The sequence below is a fragment of the Castor canadensis genome, chromosome 15 (genome assembly GCF_047511655.1).
Source record: "Castor canadensis chromosome 15, mCasCan1.hap1v2, whole genome shotgun sequence".
Taxonomy (NCBI): Eukaryota; Metazoa; Chordata; class Mammalia; order Rodentia; family Castoridae; genus Castor; species Castor canadensis.
The window spans coordinates 89,123,404-89,143,528 of record NC_133400.1 but is presented as its reverse complement, the minus strand read 5'-3'; the positions used below and the strand labels follow the sequence as shown (position 1 = coordinate 89,143,528).

Here is a 20,125-nt window from a genome sequence, read left to right as displayed (position 1 = left end):
CTTCCTGACTGCAGCATAGATAGCATGTTCCTCAAGTTGGAGGCTGTAGCAGCAGCTTCCCAGCTTGACAAGGATTTCCTTGACTGAAAAGGCAATAGTTCTTTTTGAGGCCCAGGCCAGCAGAATGGTTCTTGAAATCCTCCCTGAATGCTCAACCTAGATCTGATTTTTGTAGCTTTAAGAAAAATTTTTTTGGCAATACTGGGGTTTGAACTAGGGTCTCATGTTTGCTAGGCAGGCACTCTACATTCTTGAACCTTCCAACAATTCTGCATTGCATCCTGTCCCCTGCAATGATGCTCCTTCTACTGGAATGTATACTGTTCTCCACTAACTGAACTGTAACTTATACAATGAACAATATAAAAATGCATATATCTTTTGATGCACTTGTAGGAATTTATCCTAAGGTTGTCCACAGGAGTCAAAGATATGTTCATTGCAGCACTATTTACAATAACTTAAAAAACCCTAGAAGCACCCAGGTGTAATGGCTGATGTCTGTAATCCCAGCTCCTTGGGAGGTGGAGATTGGGAGGATCTCGGTTTGAGGCCAGGCCAGGCCAAAAGTTCTTGAGATCCCATTATCAACCAGTAACTAAAGCAAAAAGGGCTTGTGTGTGGCTCAAGTGGTAGAGTGTCTAGCAAGCAAAGGACCTGAGTTCAAACCCCAGTATCACCAAACAAACAATAATGAAAAAGACCCCAAAAACCAAACCCTAGAAGCATTCTAAATGTCTATAAATAGGAAACAGTTCAGACAAATTGTAATATATCTGAATCATAGGATCTTAGAAAGAATGCAATGCTGTAGAATGTTAAAAAGAACAAGGTAGTCCAGCATGGGGTGCAGGCCTGTAATTCCAGCACTCACGAGGCTGAAGTAGTATGATGGTGAAGTCAAGGCCAGCCTGGGCTATACAGTGAGACTCTGTCTCAAAAAAACAAAAATGAAAACAAAAAGGATGAAGTAAATCTTCAAGAACTAAATGTCCAAGATAATAAGTTAAAAAACTGCAAGAGTTTGTATTGTATAATAGATTTTTATTTGTACCATTTGAATTATTTTTCACCATGAGCAAATATTACTTTCAGAACAAAAGCTCATTAAAAATGAAGAAAGATGCAAGAGTGTTATTTAGTACCCTATTCCAATACACAGATAATTCCTTGAAGGTATAATACATGCCGGTACTGTGCACAGGGCTCTGGGGTTTATGAGTAAGAAATAGTCACTGCCTTCCAGGGCATGGAGGCCTCCAGAGCTCCATGACTCAGTGGCCTTGACTACCATATATAAATAATTCCAACATAAGTCAAACCATGTGATAACTGCTGTAAAGTGCAAAGCAGGAACTGGGAGAAGAAAATAATTCTCTCTGCAAATCTAGAAGAGGCTCTGCTGGGTGTGGATGGTCAGGGATTACACCAAGAGCTAATTGTTTTTTTGGAGGGGGGCAGAACTGGGGTTCGAACCCAGGGCCTTGGGTTTGCTAGGGAGGTGCTCTTCTACTTGAGTCACACCACCAGCCTGAGAGCTAATTTTTACTAAATGTTCTCTATTCAGCTAGCCTTTGAGAAAGAATCTATTATTTATTGTATGGCATACACTGTCCTCAGTGGTTTAGACACAACTCTCTGAGTGAATTTATTATTACCCTTTTCATCTGAAGAAACCAGCCTAGGGCCAGGTGTGACTCAGACGTGTGGGGCCCAGAGCCTAGGCTCTCGACCACCTGGTGTGGTAGGATAGGAGGACTGCTGTGTGGGTGTTGGGAGGGAGGACTGTAAGGGCAAGCTTCTAGTTAATAGCGTATTTTTTTTGGGGGGGGGCGTTATACCACAATCTAGAGCTGGTGCCAAAGGAGAATCCCTTTGCCCTGCTTGCCTGGCAAAACTCCCACCTTGATGAAGTCTAACTTTTCACCTACTCTGCACCTGAGCAGCTGACCATGGTGAAGAACAGCCCAGGACAATGGACGTCAGTGGACCCTTGTGCTGTCTCAAGATCCAGTAGCATCTCTATCTCAGAACTTCCCCAAGTGTGCACCCACATCAGCATCACCTGGGAATCTGGGGGAAATGCAAATTCTCAGAGCATGGGGGAAACAGAAGGTTGCTGTTCAATGAGGACAAAGATTCACTTGTGCAAAAGAAGTTCCAGAGACCTGTGTACAGCAGGGTGCCGAAGGCTAAAGACTACCATGAACCCGGTGCGTAAGGAGAGTAAGTCTCATGCTAAATGGCTATTACACACACAGAGCAGGGCTGGGGGTATCAGCACATGAGTCCCTGGGTTCAATACCCAACACTGCGAAACAAAACAACCAAAGGAGCACCAAAAAAGAAATATTGGACGTTTATTACCTCTCATTGCGGTGATGGCTTCATGGTTGTGCACAATGGAGTACAAGTGTACTGGTTAACCTGTGTGCACTGCATATATGCAACTTTTTTGTATTATGTTTCAGTAAAGTTGTTTTTTTAAAAAAGAAAAAGCCAGGTGCTGGTGGTTCACATCTATAATCCTAGCTACTCAGGAAGCAGAGATCAGGAGGATTGAGTTTGAAGCCAGCCCCAGAAAATAGTTCGGAAGACTCTATCTCAAAAAAACCCATCCCAAAAAAGGGTTGGTGGAGTGGTTCAAGGTGTAGGCCCTGAGTTCAAACTCCAGTACTGTTAAAAAAAAAAAAAAGAAATGTAAATTCCCAGAGTCTACCCCAGATCAACAGGTCAGCCCTCTGGGTGACCTGTGTTTCACAAGCCTCCAGTATTTCTGAACCTCAGCTTTGGCTCTCCTAACACTTTACACCTCTCTCTAGCTCCATTCTCTGCACCTCTCAGCTGATCACTGAGAAAACGGAAGCAGTCAGAAGACACCTCCATTTCTCCCAGCACCTATCTCCCCGGCTCCTGCTCTGTGCTCTTCTGTTCTGCTTTCCCTCTAATTATCCGCAGGAACTGTCATGCTAACATTAACTTTCCCTTGTGAAATGAAAACTACTCGAAAGCATGGTTTGTGGATCAGCAGCATGGTGGCATCCCCGGGGAACTTGCTGGAAGTGTAGATTTTCAGGGCGCTCAAGTCCAGATCTACATTTAACAAGACTAGGTGCTTGGTGGGGACAGTCAGCTTACCAAGCACTAGATCCCATCCCCTCTTTTCTACTCTAGGACCTCGCCCCAGCAGCAGTCCCTCTCTTTCTTCCTAATCACTGTCCACCCCCAGGGTGGATCCTTCTCTCAGCATTCAAACTTAAGTGTACACTACTTAATTAAAGAAAATACTGTCCCACACCTCGCTCTTTTGCTTCATTTTTTGGCTCCACTTTGTCTTCTCTCTCCCTCTCTCTTTTGGTTGTACTGGGGTTTGGACTCAAGACCTTGAGTTTGCTAAGCAAGCACTCTACTACTTGAGCCACACCCCCACCTTTTTGCCTTGGTTTTTAGATAGGGTCTTGCTTTTGTCTGGGCCAGACTTGGATTGCAATCTTCCTACCTATGCCTTCTGCCTCACTGGGACTACAGACATATACCACCACACCTGCTTGTTTGTTGAGATGAGGGCCATTCTAAACCTTTTGCCAGAGCTGGCCTTAAACCATGATCCTCCTGATCTCCTCCTTCTGAGTAGCTGGGATTATATTCTCACTCTTTTTTGAAGCTACTCCAATCAGACTCTTACCCCATCACTTTACTAAAACCACACTGTGGGGACCTTGTGCTCAGGGAGGGATGTCAGTGGGCTCCAGCCTCCCCCTCACTAATCTGGCCAATACCATGTAGCTTGGCACCACTGCTTATTTCCTTCCACTACTTCCTCATGTCTCTTTGCTGGTTCTTCCTCACCCTCCAGGGCCTATATGTTGCAGTGTCCAGGGCAGCTCCAGAGCCACTTCTCTTGCTCCCACCTTTGGTGATCTGATCCACTTCACACCATCTGCACACTGACGAATGGGAAGTTCACACTTCCCACTCAGACCTCTTCTCTGAGCTCCAGGCTCTTATCTGCCTCCTGGACTCCTCCACTCATCTACTGGGCAGTTCACACTGGACAAATGTCTAGGCCCATATTCCTGACCTTCCCCCATGCAGTCTTCCCTGACTCAGTGAGTGGCAGCTCTGCCTCCCATTCGCTCAGGCCCAAACTGTTAACACTTCTATCCTCTCATCCCATGACCAGTTCATTAGCAAATACTGTTGGGTCTCCTTCAAAACATGTCCTAGAATTCTGACCCCCTACCTTATCATCCCGGTCCACATTTCTATCCTGTCTCTCAAAGTCACTGCAAAGCCTCCTAATGAGATTCTTTGCTTTGCTCAACATGCAAAACAATACTGCTAAAAAGCAGGTCAGATTTAATCACTCCTTGGCTCAAAAGCCCCAATGGCTTCCTACATCTCACCAGAGGAAAGGGGCCTGTGTAATCCAGCTCTGATCTTGTCTCTTATCCTTCTCACCCACTTACCCATTTCTGCCATGCTGGCTTCCTTCCCTTTCCTCTCACAGGCCTCCTCAGGGCCTGGACAGCACTGCTGGCTCAGTCTGGGATGCTCTCTCATAGCTTACATGGTGCCCTGCTCAGATTCACTGACAAATCCACACTTTGGCACTTCCTGTCCCATTCTCTGCTTTATTTTTTTAGCACTTTTCACCACCTGATATACTTCACGTTTATTAGTAATGGGTTTAAAGGCTGTCTGTTCCAACCACAAGGAGTCAGAAATCTTTGTGTAGGTTGTATGGGGCTGAATCCCCCAGGCCTGGCCTGACTAAGTGAACATGGATGATCCCCTATAATCCTTGTGATAGCACCCCATGCCACAGATTTTCTTTTTAAAACTAATTTTTTTTTTCTTTTGAGATAGGGTCTTGTTATGTAGTTCAGGCTGGTCTCAAACTGGAGATCCTCCTGCCTCAGTCTCCCGAGTGCTGTGATTACAGACATCTGCTACCACACCCAGCAGATACTCTCATTTTAGAGGTTAAGAAACTGAGGCTTAGAGATAGGTCAAACAAGGCCACACGATTAGTAAGTGAAGAAGCGGGGTTTCAATCCAGAGCTTACACTGGCAAGTAAACTACAGGCCTCTTTCCCATTCTTTGAAAATGTCTGAAACAGTACACACCCATATAGGAGTGAATTTCCTTGCTATTTTCTTAAAACATTGTTTCAAATGCTTCTGTGTGCCTCTACCCTTGAGGATGCTCCAAGCCTTTTAGGACTGGAGGAGGGAAAGAGATCCAGCTCACAGGTGTGGTGCTGGGTGAGATGCCTGCAGACACCTAGGCTGATGTGCTGAGGCAAAAATGCTCAAAGGTAGAAGTTGGGGGACTGATAAGTATAATTATTACCTAGTGCTTTTCTCAGGAATATCTAGGCCAGTCCTTACTATTACATCAATTTCCTTTCTCTGGGATGGCAAAAGGAGGGTAGGATTTTCTAAATGCTGAATCACATGTGCCAAGCAAAGCTTTGCTGTCCTGGAGGCCAGGTCTCAACCTACTTTCTTTCTTGATAAAAATTACTCTTTCTAATTCAATCTTGTCCTCCTCCACATGTTGCTGGTTTATGAAAGCAATTTTAAAAAAGGCTAGACTATCATATATAAGTTTAGAATTATGGAAAATGTGATGTACACACCACTAGCTGTGCCCCCAACCCTCCAAGCCACTGACTGTCAATGAGGTATGGATGTGTGTTCTGCCTTAAACTTTCTCCTTATCTTCACTGGGCTTTTCTTGCTTTTTGAAAGCCTCTGAGCAGGAAATACTCCTTCTGCACGTGGAGTTGAGTCTTCCCAAGGCCTTCTAACCCCATTTCCCTGATCTGCTGAGGGACCTTACTCCAACTGAGCCTCTCTTTCACTGCTGTTTTCTCCCTGTCTATAACCATGCTGCGCTCTCACCCACTCTGAAAAAATCCACTGTCCTATGTCCTGCTCAACTATTATTTATTTATTTATTTGCAGTGCTGGGATCAACCTCAGTGCTAGGCAAGTGCTCTATCATTGAGCTACGTGCTCAACCAATTTCTTTCCTTTTCTTATCATTCAACACATCCAAAACTGTACAGAATTATTCAAGCCCCTTGGGAGCCTTGGCTGCCTTCCAACCATTCACTTAGCCTCTGACCAGCTGGTGATCAAATTGAACAGCCTCTTTTAGTCCCTATCCCTTCGCCCTTGCTTTCAGTTAAATTTGACAAAGCTTCACTGACTAGCCTGACTACATCCTTTACACACACACACACACACACACACACACACACACACACACACACACAACAATGGCTGGAGATGTAGCTCAGTGGTAGAGCACTTGCTTACCATGTGCTAGGCTCTGGGTTTGATCCCTGGCACTACAAAACACAACAACCAAAAACCAACCAAATATCTCCATGAATCAATATGCTAGGCATGGTGGCTGACACCTGTAATCCTAGCTACTTAGGAAGCTGTTATCAGGAGGACAGTGGTTCAAGGCCAGTTGGGGCAAATAGTTCTCAAGACCCCACCCTGAAAATATTCAACACTAAAAAGGGCTTCGGAGTGACTCAAGTGGTGGAACACCTGAGTAGCAAGTGTGAGGCCCTGAGTTCAAACCCCATTACTGCCAAAAAAAAATCAATAAAAGCAAAGTTTTTAAAGAGTATTAGGATTTGCTTGTAGTATAAAGTTAGGGGAGAAAATTGCACAGACAGAATCACCTCAACCATATGGATTTAGACAGCCTGGGGGAATGAGGAGCAGTTATAACCAGGTGGTGGAACTACAGGCTATTTTTGTTATTCCTCTAACTCTTTCTGTATTTTCTATATTTTACAATAAGCCTTAAAAAAAAAAAAGTAAGGGACAATAAAAGGGACATTTTTCTGGTTTGCCACCTGCTGGTGAATTTTAGCAACATCCAGGTTAAGATAAATTCAGTGCTTGCTCTTTCCCTTTCTCTATTCTCTGAGCTCCCTTTGCTCCCATATTTTTTTCATATATTTCTTTTGCATTATGTAATCCCTTTTCATTTTTGTCTTTTAAAATTTTTTCATATAATTTTATTATGGGGATTAATATATCAGGCCCTAGCTATTTTCAAGTTATTGCAATTCTTCCATATTTGTATCTCTTTCTGGCACCTTCTACCCTGACTGGGCCTAATTAATAACATGTACTCACAGTGGAGACGGGGTGCTTTCAGGTCTGGCCAAGAGCCCTCGTGCAAATGGGTCTTAGTTGAAGGTGTCAGAAGACGTGGTGAAAGTGCAGTCCATTCTCTGCAGGCACACTGAGTCACTATTGGCAAGCGGTACCCTTGGTTGAATTAGCTGGTACTCTCTGGCTGCTATGAAGGGTGGATTTGAGGAAATGACTAAGAAGAAGGAGGGTCATTAAGAGGCTGATGCAATAGTGGTCTGGTATGAGAATATGAGAGCTTCAGCAAGGAGCCACAGTAGGTATGGAGTGGATTAGACAGATCAGAGAGCTAGCTAACAGGTGGAAGAGGCCAGGGTTCCCATAGAAGGGAAGTTTCCAACTTGGGTGCCTTCAACTCAGGCAACAAACACAGCATGTAGGTAAACAGGATATGGAAAGGCTAAGTGTGAGACAGTATCAGCATAGCCATGCAGATATGTTCAGCAGCCAGCAGGAGTTAAGGGTTGGAGAGAGATAGGACTGTTACTGATATGAGGGTGCAGCTGAAACCAGAAAAAATGATTGAGTTTGCTTTAGGAGCAAACACAGCCTAAGGGAAGGAGAGCTGGACACAGAAGCTGGGCCCATCAGCATTAAAACGATAATGCTGCAAAGGAGAAGGTCACAAAGGAAACAGAGAAGAGTTAAGTAACATAAGGGCTAAAAACTCATTACTTAATTTGGTTATTAGGACAGACCTGGGAACCACAGAGAAGAGTTTGCACAGAGTAGCAGCAATGGAGCCAGATTGTGGGGGAGCTGAGTGGTCATCTGTGAGTGGAGGTTCCAAGTGTAGACTCTCCTTCAAAGAAGTGTGTATGAGGAAGGATGCTTGAGATGGAATATTAACCAGAAGGGACTACAGGGTGCACAAATCAGAGGACAAAATGAGATGATCTGGCTAAGCTGCTTAGCACAGTAACATGTAATAAGTGCTCAGTAAACATAAATTGTTACTATTGTACATACATTAACCATATAATAATATTAAAACTTGCTCTGTGAGAGGACTATTGTATGACTTATAACAAATGTACAAAGGGAACAACAATCCCTGTCTAAGATGCTTACAGACCAGTGGGGAAGAGGGAAGTAATTAAAATAAATAACTCAAATCACATCCTATATTTGCTAGTGGTAAATGCCAAGGAGAAAAGCCAGGGGAAATTTTATTGAAAAAGGAATAAAATTTTAGATACGAAGGGTTGGGAAGGTAGCTTTTAGGTAAAGACCAAAAAGAAGAAAGGAAAGTGACTATAATTAGGATGTGAGGGAATAACAATAATTATTATGATCACTGCTATTAGCATTTTAACATATTATTATCACAGAAGTATACTGCCATTACATGTTATTATTGCTTTGCTACAATTAATGCTATTGTAGTCACTGTCATCTCTGGCTGTTGAATCATTTCAATAGTGGCCCTCTAGTATCCAAGGTTCATGTCACAAAGGTATGTGGAACTACTGGGAAACAAAAATTTGACACGTCACAGTCACTGGCCAGTTTGTAAGGATGGAAGCAAAGGGATGCATGGAAACTGATTGTACATGCAGGAGATGCAAATAAGAAATTGCTGCTGAGCATGCTGATACACACCTGTAATCCCAGCACTTGGGAGGCCGAGGCAAAAGGATTGCAAGTTCAAGGTCAGCAGCCTGGGCTACATAGCAAGATCTGTCTCAAAACAAAGCAAAACAACCCAAAAACCAAAAAAAGGAAGGAAGGAAGGAAGGAGGATGGGCTTTCTGTGTGTGTGCTGAGGGGAAGGCAGGCTAGTACAGGCTGATCTTTGGGGTTCACCTGGACATTTGGAACACCCACACCAGAGGATCATCTTCAGACCACAAAGACACCTATACAAAGATTATTTCTGAAGCAACAGAATAATAATCATATCTTAAATCAGCATAGATGCAGAATGTGTGATGTAGAGGTCACAAGACAGGACTGTGTTTCTACAAGAACATTTATTTGGTGGTTAAGGATAGGAATCTGCCAACGTTATTGGGGAATAATTAAGAGGAACTGGAAAATCTTGCTATTTACCAAGGCAAGCACAATGCTGAGAGTAAGGTGGGTGTGTAATAACTACTTGCTGGATTACACGGAACAGAGGATTAAATCTTGCTTATGACTGATGCATACCATTTTTAAAAAGACTGACTTGGACTAATAATTATTCTTTGCAATTCAGAGAAAATGATCAAAAAAGAAACAGAAATAAAGGGGAAAAAAAACAGAAAAGGAATCTAAATGTCTAAGAGCTTATCTTACCTTTACTCTGTTTAAGAGGCTACAATACTTTTTAAAGTGATAATGTCGAGTGCTTCATTTCTCTACCAACAGACACTTCGTTGGGTGGATGGGATGGCACAGGAAATATAACCTGTGCATTTTAAGTACAAAACCCCATCTGGAGGTCTCTCTCAAGTGGTAGAGTATCTGCCTAAAAACAAAACCTCATTCTTCAACTCAGGTTAACAGAAAAGTTTTACAAACATCTTAGTTGCATTTTTTAGGTTGCATTTATTACCTCAGAGGGCCAGTGTAGAAGTTGTCTATTAAGAAAACAAAAACCAAAATATTAAAAAAAAACTTTTAAAGATTAAAACTTTACTTCTTAACTAGGTGTGCTCAGAATATAGGCAAGTTTTCATTAATTCCTTATGTCTTTATGAATAGATAATAAGCCCTCCTATCTATGAAATCAAACTTGAACCATTGCAATGGCCAAATAAAAGCTATAAAGGAAGAAATTAAATATGCCAGTTACATTCTACAGCTCAAGCTAATAGAAATTATGCTATATTTTTAGTATCATTGCCTTACCACACAGTATTTATTACCAGACATTTTCATATATTTACAAAGGTATATACATTACATTCATGCATGTTACATGCTTCTTAAAGGATTCCAGAGATTGACTTCCTAAACATTATCTAATTCTACTTTGCAGTTAGAAAATGTGAAATTATAGGCTGTGGAAAGGTCGTGACTAAGCTCAGGATTCCACAACATGCTAGTCATGGAGCAAGAAACCCAGACTCCTGGTCAGACAAGAAGTCCTAGCCAGAGAGGAGCAGGCAGGAGGAGAGGATGAAAATAGCGGCTACTGATTAATTTCAGTGACTCTGTTAATGACTGAAGGAGCAGGACATAAGTTACCATGAACTTTATTGCCCCCTTCTGGACACATCTTTATGTCATCGTGCTGTGGTCAAAGCCCTGAAGGACATTAGTTCTTGATGTGAGCTGCTGGGCCAGGGTTCCATTTATGTCTGCAGAATCCTTCAGCCCCGACTGCTGGAGAAACTTGGCACAAGCTAGGTGCTGACCTGCACAGGCCAGATGCAGGGCTGAGGAGTGAGAAAAGTGACATAGACTTAGAACACGACCTCTAAAACAACACTGACTGCATGAGGTCATTCAATTACGCAGGTTTTATACTTCCACAATCCATCCTGATGACTTTGCTTATACTGGATCACAATATTCTTTTAAAGCATCTGAAAATACTTTTAAAGATAACAAACCAATAAGAAACAATTTAAGGAACTTTCTAAAGCAACAGAGCAAATTAATGGGAAGGAGGGAACAGGTTCTGCTCATGCTCACTCCTATTCATCATCCAAACACAGTTTTAATGGCACAAAAATTTTTCTCAGCGTTTTGTTGAATCCTCTAAATAAAAATCACCGTGGATAAGAATGATGTGACAGAATCTGCTGACTCGTATTTTCAACATAGGTGTAGGAATTAGCACTGAAGGGTCGCAGTGTGTTGACAGCCAGAGAGCACTGCTGGTTCTGCAGCCTGTTCCTGAATTGCAAGCTTGAGTCCCTACTGGATAAGCAAACACCCCTTCTGGCTTTGGAGTGAGAGTCTTTGAAGCATGAAGACCCCACTGAACCCTTTCAAGATGATCTTTGGCTTAGAATACTAAGCAGAGAGTTTATTCTAAAGCCCAAGTTTAAAGGATTAGCTCTGAGCAGTGCCAGGGGTGTAGGTAGGGGTGAATCATATGGTCATCATGAGGCTCTGGGTTTGATCCCCAGCACCAATAAAAAGCTCCCAAGCCACAAGGAATTTTTACAGAACCTTCACAGCAGATGTCCCCAAGGATTTAGACAGAAAATGCTTTTATGGCCATGCATGGTCATTTTGTTTCCTATCTCAGAAACAAAATACAAAAAAAAGGACTGGGAGTATGGCTGAAGCGGTGGAGTGCTTGCCTAGCATGTGCGAGGTTCTGGATTTCATCTCCAGTATCACAAAAAGGAAAAAGAAAATGCAGGTGTGGTGGTACATGCCTGTAAATCCCAGATACTCAGGAGGGAGAAGACAGGAAGGCTGCCAGTTCAAGCCCAGCCCAGGCAAAGTAAGTAAGACTCTATCTCAAAAACAAGCGGGCTCATATAAAATAAAAACGGAAAAATGAGGCCTGTTGAAAGTATTGCAGGAATGGGGGCATAAAGGAGAATGATGGAGGAGGTGAACTTAATTATAACATATTGTAAGAACTTTTGTAAATGTCACAATGTACCCCCAGTAAATATGATAATAAAAAAAGAGGGAGGGGAGAAAAACAAGCTGGATGTGGTGGTGCATCCCAGGTACTTGGGAGGCAGAGGTAGGAGGATCAGGATTCAAGACCAGTCTAGGCAAAGTTACTTGAGATCCAGTATGAAAAACAAACTAAAAGCAAAAGGAATGGGCATGGTTCAAGTGGTAGAGGCCTGCCTAGAAAGCATGAGGTCCTGAGTTCAAATCCCAGTACTTCCAAAGAAAACAAAAGGAAAAAGTGCTTCCATGCCACATGCATTAATGTGGTTTAAAGTGAGGACAGTAACAAGGGCAGCAGTAAGTGGCTGCCTCATCATTCTCTAGGCAAAAGCAAAAGTCTATAGTTCTGCAAACAGAGGAAAAAGTATTTTGAGGAAAAGCTACTGAGGTACTAGAAGAATAATATTAAAACCAATGGGACTGGTTTTTTTGTGTTTTTGTCTTTTTGAGACAGGGTCTTGCTATGTAGCCCAGACTGGCCTGGAACTTGGGATCCTCCTCCCTTAGCCTTTTGAGAGCTGGGATTACAGACATGCACCACCATGAACACCTAAAACCATTTTTTTTTCCTGCATTACTGGGGATGGAACCCAGGGCTTTGTGCATATTAGCCAAGTGCTTTACCACTGCATTACACTCTCAGACCCAAACCAATGTTTTCAATATGAAAGCATGTATACCGTTTACACTTAATACCTGATCGATTTCGTCCATCTTTAGAGTTGATGTCAGCACCCAAGGATAACAGAGTCTGAACTGTGCTTGTGTGTCCTTCCTGAGTGTTGAAATAAATTCATTATCACTGTGATGAGGACAAAAACAAACCTTTAAACACCATCTATAGTGCACCTTAGGCACTTTTTCTAAAACAGTCAACTACAAAAACTTAATTTTCACAGCTAAAGGAAGACTTATGATATCACTCTCAACTTTGATATACATCATTGAATATTTTGGAAACAACTACTAGGATTTAGATGATCCAGTTTGTATGGGTTTCCATCAGTATAAGTGATAAAAATATTATGATTTGTACAGAACCCACAATTCCAAAATTTCCCAAGTGAATATACTCTTTCCTAAAATATTTAAGGTAGTTTCATAAACTATGAAAGGTTGTAATGTCTCATAAAAGATAATCTGATTATAGCTAGTTTATCATTTGTAAAGTAATTTATGCACTCTTTGTCTGCTCAGTAGTCCATTATCGTATGTGGTGAGACAAAAATCAATGCTTCAGGTTCAGTCTTTCTGTGGAGGAAACACTAGCTTGTCTCCCCTCATGACCACAGATAAGAACCTCAGTTCATCCTTACATGCCTACCCACCTGCTTACAAGGGGAAAATAAGGTAGGAGAATGTAGTGGTTGAAAAAAAAATTGATCCCCACTCTTAGAAAAGCAAGTAAAAGCATGTGGCCATTAAATAATGTTTGGTAATACTCAAGGCTACCAGCACTTTGAAGTGAAAAAATTTTGCACATCTTCAATGTGCAAATGAAAGGACCAGTAAATGTAATTTCTTTATTCCAGTTAAAAAAATTTTTTTTCAGTACTAAAGGTTGAACTAAAAGATCTCAATGTCTAAATCCAGCGTAAGGATACAGAACTACAACTTTCATACAACGGATATTTATTGCTTTAAATAACATTCCTGAAAACAAAAAAGTTGGTACATAAGGTCCACATATTGTATGGAGTAAAGTTTTTTACTCTTCAGTTTTTGCACAAAAATAAATAAAGACTGGTTTCTTTGTAAAGAGATTAAGGACTTCAGAATGATAAACATTTCAGGAATACAGGCAATAATCTTCCACAGAGATGAAGCCAAAGAAACGAAGATGATAGAGCTATCCATCAGCAGAATAAAGCAAGAATAAGTAAGACATGGATGCTGCCATGAGACAAAAACCAACCTTAGCTGCATAATGAAGTGCTGTGAGGTGGGTTGATGTTGCTCTCACATCTACATCAATGCCAAGATCAGACACCAAGAATTGTATGGCCTCATCCTGGCCAGTGACTGCTGCCCTGTGCAGAGCCTGGGCCCCCAGGCTATCCTTAGCTGAAAAGCAAACCTAGTCAACAGGAGAGAGGAGCAAAGATGAGAAGCAGAGAAACCTGGGTCTATATGCCTGCTGATGATTTTGCAAACTTAGCTGTCTATATACATTTCTCTGGGCAGAAGATACAGGAGCATTTGTCTGATTCTCAAAGGACTTAAGCATCAATACTCCAGCCTCCACACACAGTGTTGTCTGGGCCAAAAGTGTTGTCAGGGACAATTTGTTGTTATTATCAGAGAGCTACTATTTATTGACTACTTAATTTGTTAAATGTTCTATGTACATTATACTATTAAATATATGTAGGAGCCTTCTGAAGAAATTAAGTTTGTCTCCATTTTCTAGTTGGGAAACTGATACACTGGTGTTTAGAAGGTCAAGGGGTCCTACAGGGAAGTTGGCAGAGCTGGGATTTGAACCTGGAATCTGAATAACAATGTGTTCTGCTTATCCTATGATTTAAAATTTGTAGGAAGAATCAAAGAAATAAAACAAAACCCCTTGTATACCTTGTGTTTTTCAAGAAGCAGCCTGGCTATGTCAATGTGACCACATTGAATTGCATCCATAAAGGGGGTGACACCACAGTTGTCTTTGCAGTCTGGTTCATACTGGCACCTAGAGCCCAAACACCAAATCATACAGCTAAGAACATTCATCTCTTTAAACCCAATGGAAAGGTGTCAATCACCTGCAAGTAGACTATATGCTTGAATGGTTTGTGAGTCTAGAGCTGTCTCTTCCCGTTCTCTCCATCTCAGTATCTGAATTGAGCTCTAGGTCTTTGAGACTGGCTCTAACCTTCTCCACCCCATGTGATGGAGCCTCTCCAGCTTCTCATGCAAGAAACTATGAAGTCATCCTTGCTACTGCCTTTCGCTTTTCTCTCATAACCAACCCCCTATCCAAATCTTTCAATAATGCAGCTAAACTATTTAAAAGGTCTATATCCTTTCCTCTACTGCACTTGTATCCTTTCAGACCAAGTTAACTGGTAACAGCCTAATGTGCTTCTCACCTTGACTCCTACCTCACCCTGCCATTCTCCACAGCAACCAAGGTCCTCTTTCAAAATGTAAATGGATAAAGTCACTCCTTAAAACATCCAGATGCTCCACACTGCACAAAGGACAAAACACCTCCAAGGGACAGGAGCATGGGCACCTGCTCTCATCTCCAGGACTTACTCCTCCCTTCAGGCTTACTGGACTCCTGCAGTTTCCTGGTCCTTCCCCTGCTGGCCTTCAGCTTGGAACATTCTGCTCCATGCTTCCTTGGCTAGCACCAAATCACTCTTTAAGTTTCACTGTAATGAAACCTTGACAAAAGCCTTTCCTTACCACCCTCAGTCTACATATGGATCTTTGCTCTCTCCTAGCACTCTGTACTTTCCTATGTAGTATCAGTTTGTAATTCTAGGATTCTTTTTTTTTCTTCTGAGACAGGGTCTCATTTTGTAGCCCAGGTTGGCTTTGAACTCATGATTTTCCTGCCCTAGCCTTCTGGGTGCTGGGATTACAAGTGTGTACCACAATGCCTACTTTTATAATTCTAGGATATTTATTTGTGGGATTATTCATTATACTTGTTTTCCACACTAGCCTGAGGGCTCTACTTAAAGAAGGACTATGTTTATTTCATCACCCAGACCTAACACATGAAGGTGCTCTTAAAATATTACTTGAATGAAGGAAAGAACTTCTATAAATCTGCAGACAACCAAGGATGTCTCCATCTGTGGAAGGCAAGCCCTTGGCACAGCAGTGTTTTTGGGGTCCAGTGTCGATTACGCCTCTCTTCTCTAAACATACTTTGTTAGATAACCTGAGGAGTCAGGTTATCTCTTCTATTCTGGCCTCAAATCCTCATTTCTATGCTGGTAAGCCTCACATTTGTATCCTGGCCCATCTGTGTCTCTATCCCTGCTTGGATATCTCATAGGCACCTGACACTCATCATGTCACAAAGTGAAATTATCATCCCTCCCCAAACCTGCTCCTCTTCAGTGTTCAATGCTTCAACAAGTAGTACTGGTGCCACAACCCGAAAGTCATCCTGATGTTCCCTTCTCCCTCATCCCCTTGATTTATTTATTTTCTGTGATGATGGGATGGAATCCAGAGCCTTGCACGTTAGGCAAGTGCTCTATCACTGATCTACATCCGTAGCTCCTCTTTCATCCCCTTTATCAAATTAATCACCTACCCCCCGTTGATTTTACTTCTTAGACACCTCCAAATCCTCCTCTTCATCCTTACAGTCATTACCTCAGTCCAGCTACCATCATTTCTCTCCCCAACTTCCCAAATTGTTTTACAGTAACCTCAAACACCCTCACTCATCCATTCTCTATTTTGTAACCAGAGGATTTATGATCTTTGAAAACTGCTAATTTCTTATCACCCCTTGGCTTAAAACCCTCCAACAGCATCTAACATGCTTAGAATAAACTCAAAACTTTTTAACATGGTCTGTAGTATCCATGTGCCCTTCAGTGTTTAGGCTTCACTATAGCCTGAACTTCTAGTTTCTCAAATGTACATGGTTTTCCTTGACTCAAAGTGATCTCTTGTTTCCTTCTTGCATTCTTTCTTTGGGTGACAGCTGAGATCCTTATTCCTAGCCATGCTGGCTCCTCCTGTTACTCCCTTAGAAACCCTACAATTCTTCACAATGTTCATAAGCCTTAGAGGGCTTGCTCAGTCTTAACTTCCTGCCAGCTTGTGATTCTGTTTGATCTGTTTAAGTAAAATTGATATTAACTCCTACTTCTAACTAACAAATAATTTTTCCCAATTTACTGTTTTGTTCTTACCTCTCAAGAAACACCTTTACTGCTTCTAAACAGCCATGCATTGCTGGGAGAAGAGAGGTGAAAATTAGAGCTTTTTAGTGATACTTTAAAAAGTTTCTTGGGATGTAGCTCAGTGGCTCAGTGTTTGCCTAACATGCTCAAGGCCCTAGATTTGATCACTGGCACTGAAAAGAATAAATAAAAGAAGATCTTCTTTTCTCCTGGCTCTCCTCTCTGCTCCTTTTAGTTATGACTTCTAGTAATGAATACATACTTATACTTACTACTTATAGTAATGAATGTTACTGCCTAAAAGAATAAAATCCAACGATTAGTGGTAGAGAAGAATATTTTCACTTTGCATGAACGTAGCCAACACTTGATTATGTTACTTTCATGGTAAACTTCTAATCCTAAACTTATCTTCTCACTTTTGTGAATCTCAATGGACAGTCAGTCACATTTTATCCAAGAAATGAAAAACATCTTTGCATTAATTTTGTATGTTTGCATTAATCCATGACAAAATAACTGGGAATGCAGATCTCCTACTAAAAATAACTATACTCAATAATAAAGATTTTGACCATCTATCCTTCACTTATTTTGAGTGAATGATAGGATGCTACTTCTCCAAGGGAGTGTTTTGGGTGTGTGTGTGAGAGGAGGGAGGCGACTGAGTAATTTATGAGCTAGACAAATGTTTTTCTACTTTCTTGCAATGTTTTAGAAATGATTCTTTGGTCCCTAAGTGCCAACTGTGGTTAGAGAATAATTGGATGTATATTTCCTAGACTATATATTTTAGAGAAAATAAAAGTTGTATATCCTAATTCAATGTACTACCTAGAAGGCTAGGTTATTATCCAAATAGGCTTTGTTATTTTCCAAAGTTCTTGTTCCAGATTCTTGGGTCCCCTTTAATATCCACCTACTGTCACAGCAATTTTGCTTTTCCTTAATTAATTACTTAACTAATTTTACTTTTTTTTTTTTTTTGCAGGCACTGGAGTTTGAACTCTGGGCCTCATGCTTGCTAGGCAGGTACTCTTACTGTTTGAGCCACTCCAGTCCTTTTTTCTTAATTTAAAATAATCTAGAAGCACCTAATTTAAGAGTAAGGCTAACTACTGTAACCAATGAAATCTGTACCCCCATTTGACATTATCACTAGATAAGTCAAAGACACTTGAGGCCAGCTACCTATAACCATTTATATTTGCTTAAACATATAGCACTATGGTGTTATGAAGGATATGAAGAAATGTCCTTTTTCATCCTGCCTTTAGTATTAATATGAGAATGACTTTTAAAAAAAAAAAGCAGTAACCAGTTATTCCGTGCCCACTGTGCCAAGGACTGTGCTAAGGGACTCACATAAATTTGTACTTTCCTCATCAGGAGGAAATTTGTACTTTACACGAGGTCAAAGACTTTGTAACGAACAGACCAGCTTACCAACTAACTATCTAGGGAGTTAGGACAGATATATATGAAAAGTGAACTAACACTAGCCAGTTACACTAGTTTTAGAAATGTATCATCTGGGGCTGGAGACATGGCTCAAGGGGCGGAATTCCTGCTTGGCAAGTGCAAGGCCCTGAGTCCAAACCCCAGTACCATAAAAAATGTGTTGTCTGCCAAAAGGCCCCAAGATGTTCTTACTCCCTGTTCTTAATTTTCCCTAATCGTCCATTCTCCTATGGGTGACTAGAACATGATGACAGGCAATGTTGGGTGAAGCAGGCTGCACGTGTGCCTGTGTGCCTACAGGTCTGCATGCTGTACCTGCTGTGTGCAGAGGAGTTCTTCTAATTTTGCTTTCTGTCTTCCAGGCATCTGGGCAAACAGTGAGCAAGTATTGGAGGATCAGAGGGTCACCTTCTCGACTGGCAATGTGGAAACTGTTCCAGCCATCTTTGTTCTTCAGGAGTGGATTGGCACCATGTTCCACAAGGTCCTGGATAATCTCGAGATTATTCTTTGTGCAAGCCATCATCAGAGGAGTCCTAAGGCCAACCAGGACAAGCTGTTAGATGGAAGCTGCTGAGACATTAAAAGTAAGGGGCCAGGTCTTGAGGCAATGCATGCACTTGGCACAGATGGAAAATCTAGAGGACTTAGGGCTCTGGGAAGCAGGAAAAGAGCTTTAGAAAATCCTCTGCCTATTGTGAGGACCCTGGGAGATTTAAGAGAAAATGATTGTGAGTGTGCACCTATAGGACTTGGGTACCTGGAAGGCAAAACTGCTCATAAACCAGGACAGTAGTGAACTGGGCCAGAGCTAATAAAAACAATAGATGACCCTCATAATCAGGTCTATTTCTTTACCACAGTGGGGAAAATGTACTTTGTTATATAGCTCTATTCTGTGTCTTCCCACTCCTTGCAAGGTTGGGGATGGAACCCAGGACCTCATGCATGCTAGGTAAGTGTTCTACCACTGAGCTACATACTGAGTCCCTGTATTTTTATTTATATAAGCTCAAGAATCACCTGAAGGCAGGAACTCCTTCATGTTATGAACCTTAAGGAACCTGACATAATGAGTACTAAAAAGGATGCCAATCTAACAAACAAGTGGTGTTGTTCTGTGTGATGGTACAGTATCTGCAATGTTATGATGGTGGTTAAGAGTAGAGGTGATAAAAACCCCACAGTGCATGTGTAACTGCACTGTACCAGGTGTATCTGTAAGAACAGCAACAATGTCATTTCAAATAATGCAGCTTGTGAAGTAGAAATTTAGATACATGCCCTTGGAAGAGTATCAGATCCAGTAGTACACACAACTCACTGTCTGATATTCTATACTATATATTTCTATACTGTCTCACAGTGGGAAGTGATTGCCCCAACCGAACAGTTAACCCCAGAGGGCAGGAAGGCTGGGCAGGATGACCCTTGCCAATGGGCAGACACCTTATTAGGTGAGAAGTAGGAGCTGAGAAAAGCTTTGTTGTCGATGAGGACGGACCGAGGATGTACATGAAAATCTACGATTCTGCCAGGAGTGGGGAGGAGGGTGTTCTTTTGGACCCTCGCCACTTACCAGTCGGCCTTCTTTAGGCAGTCGACCGCCGCCCCTCGGCCCAGCAGATAGCGCACGCAGTCTCGGTGGCCCATAGAGGCAGCCTCATGCAGAGGCCGCTTGTAGTCTCGGTTGGCGGCCTCGATATCCATGCCCCAGGCCTCGGCCAGATAGGCGAGGACGTCCTGGCGCCCGTGGCGGGCGGCACAGTGCAGGAGGGTGTCCCCGGCCGGTCCCTGGCAGCCTCCTGCCTCCTGCAACTCTTCCTGCAGGGCGCGCAGCTGGCCTTCCTGAACCAGCCTGCAAAGGCGCCGCGGGTCACCAGGCGGAGCCATCACCTTAGGCCCGGCTAGGAGCGAATGGGAGGGACACCGAGCCCTAGACCTCCGAGGCGGAGACCCGTGACACGGTAGGTCGGGCAAGGCTGAGAGGTAGCGAGAACTTCCGCTTCCTGCACTTGACCCTCCTCCGA

At 42.3% G+C, this 20,125-nt stretch overlaps 1 protein-coding gene and 1 long non-coding RNA gene across 4 annotated transcripts in view; one reads left to right on the top strand and one right to left on the bottom strand.

Annotated features, from left to right (window-relative positions):
- LOC141417546 (uncharacterized) overlaps positions 1–18,586 on the top strand; it is a 54,986-nt gene extending 36,400 nt beyond the window's left edge. Inside the window, exons 2-3 of the long non-coding RNA XR_012442186.1 lie at positions 1,947–2,213; positions 18,458–18,586. This is a non-coding gene — a long non-coding RNA (uncharacterized lncRNA). The remainder of the gene's footprint in view (positions 1–1,946; positions 2,214–18,457) is intronic.
- On the bottom strand, positions 6,238–20,021 carry Ankrd16 (ankyrin repeat domain 16). Of its 3 annotated transcripts, none has more exons than XM_020183883.2 (7): positions 19,675–20,021; positions 18,411–18,631; positions 16,644–16,686; positions 14,338–14,446; positions 13,679–13,840; positions 12,460–12,538; positions 6,238–10,556 (listed from the first exon to the last, which is right to left on the bottom strand). In XM_020183883.2, the coding sequence occupies exons 1-7, from the start codon at positions 19,986–19,988 to the stop codon at positions 10,399–10,401; spliced, it is 1,086 nt and encodes a 361-aa protein (XP_020039472.2). In that variant the 5' UTR covers positions 19,989–20,021; the 3' UTR covers positions 6,238–10,398. The 3 variants fall into 3 exon arrangements, 2 of the variants coding, with proteins under 2 accessions (XP_020039472.2, XP_073912835.1); XM_074056734.1 differs by having other exon boundaries at positions 18,504–18,631; XR_012442185.1 differs by having other exon boundaries at positions 10,540–10,556; positions 12,460–12,565.
- Between the last annotated feature and the right edge of the window lie 104 nt (positions 20,022–20,125).

Excerpts from the sequence above, each read along its gene's own strand:
- Ankrd16 (XM_020183883.2), bottom strand. The coding sequence starts at position 19,988 with ATGGCTCCGCCTGGTGACCCGCGGCGCCTTTGCAGGCTGGTTCAGGAA. Across the intron at positions 13,841-14,337 it reads TGCTTCTTGAAAAACACAAG|GTTTGCTTTTCAGCTAAGGA; the intron begins GTATACAAGGGG and ends CCTGTTGACTAG. Across the intron at positions 10,557-12,459 it reads AGATGGACGAAATCGATCAG|CCCTGCATCTGGCCTGTGCA; the intron begins GTATTAAGTGTA and ends CTCACTCCTCAG.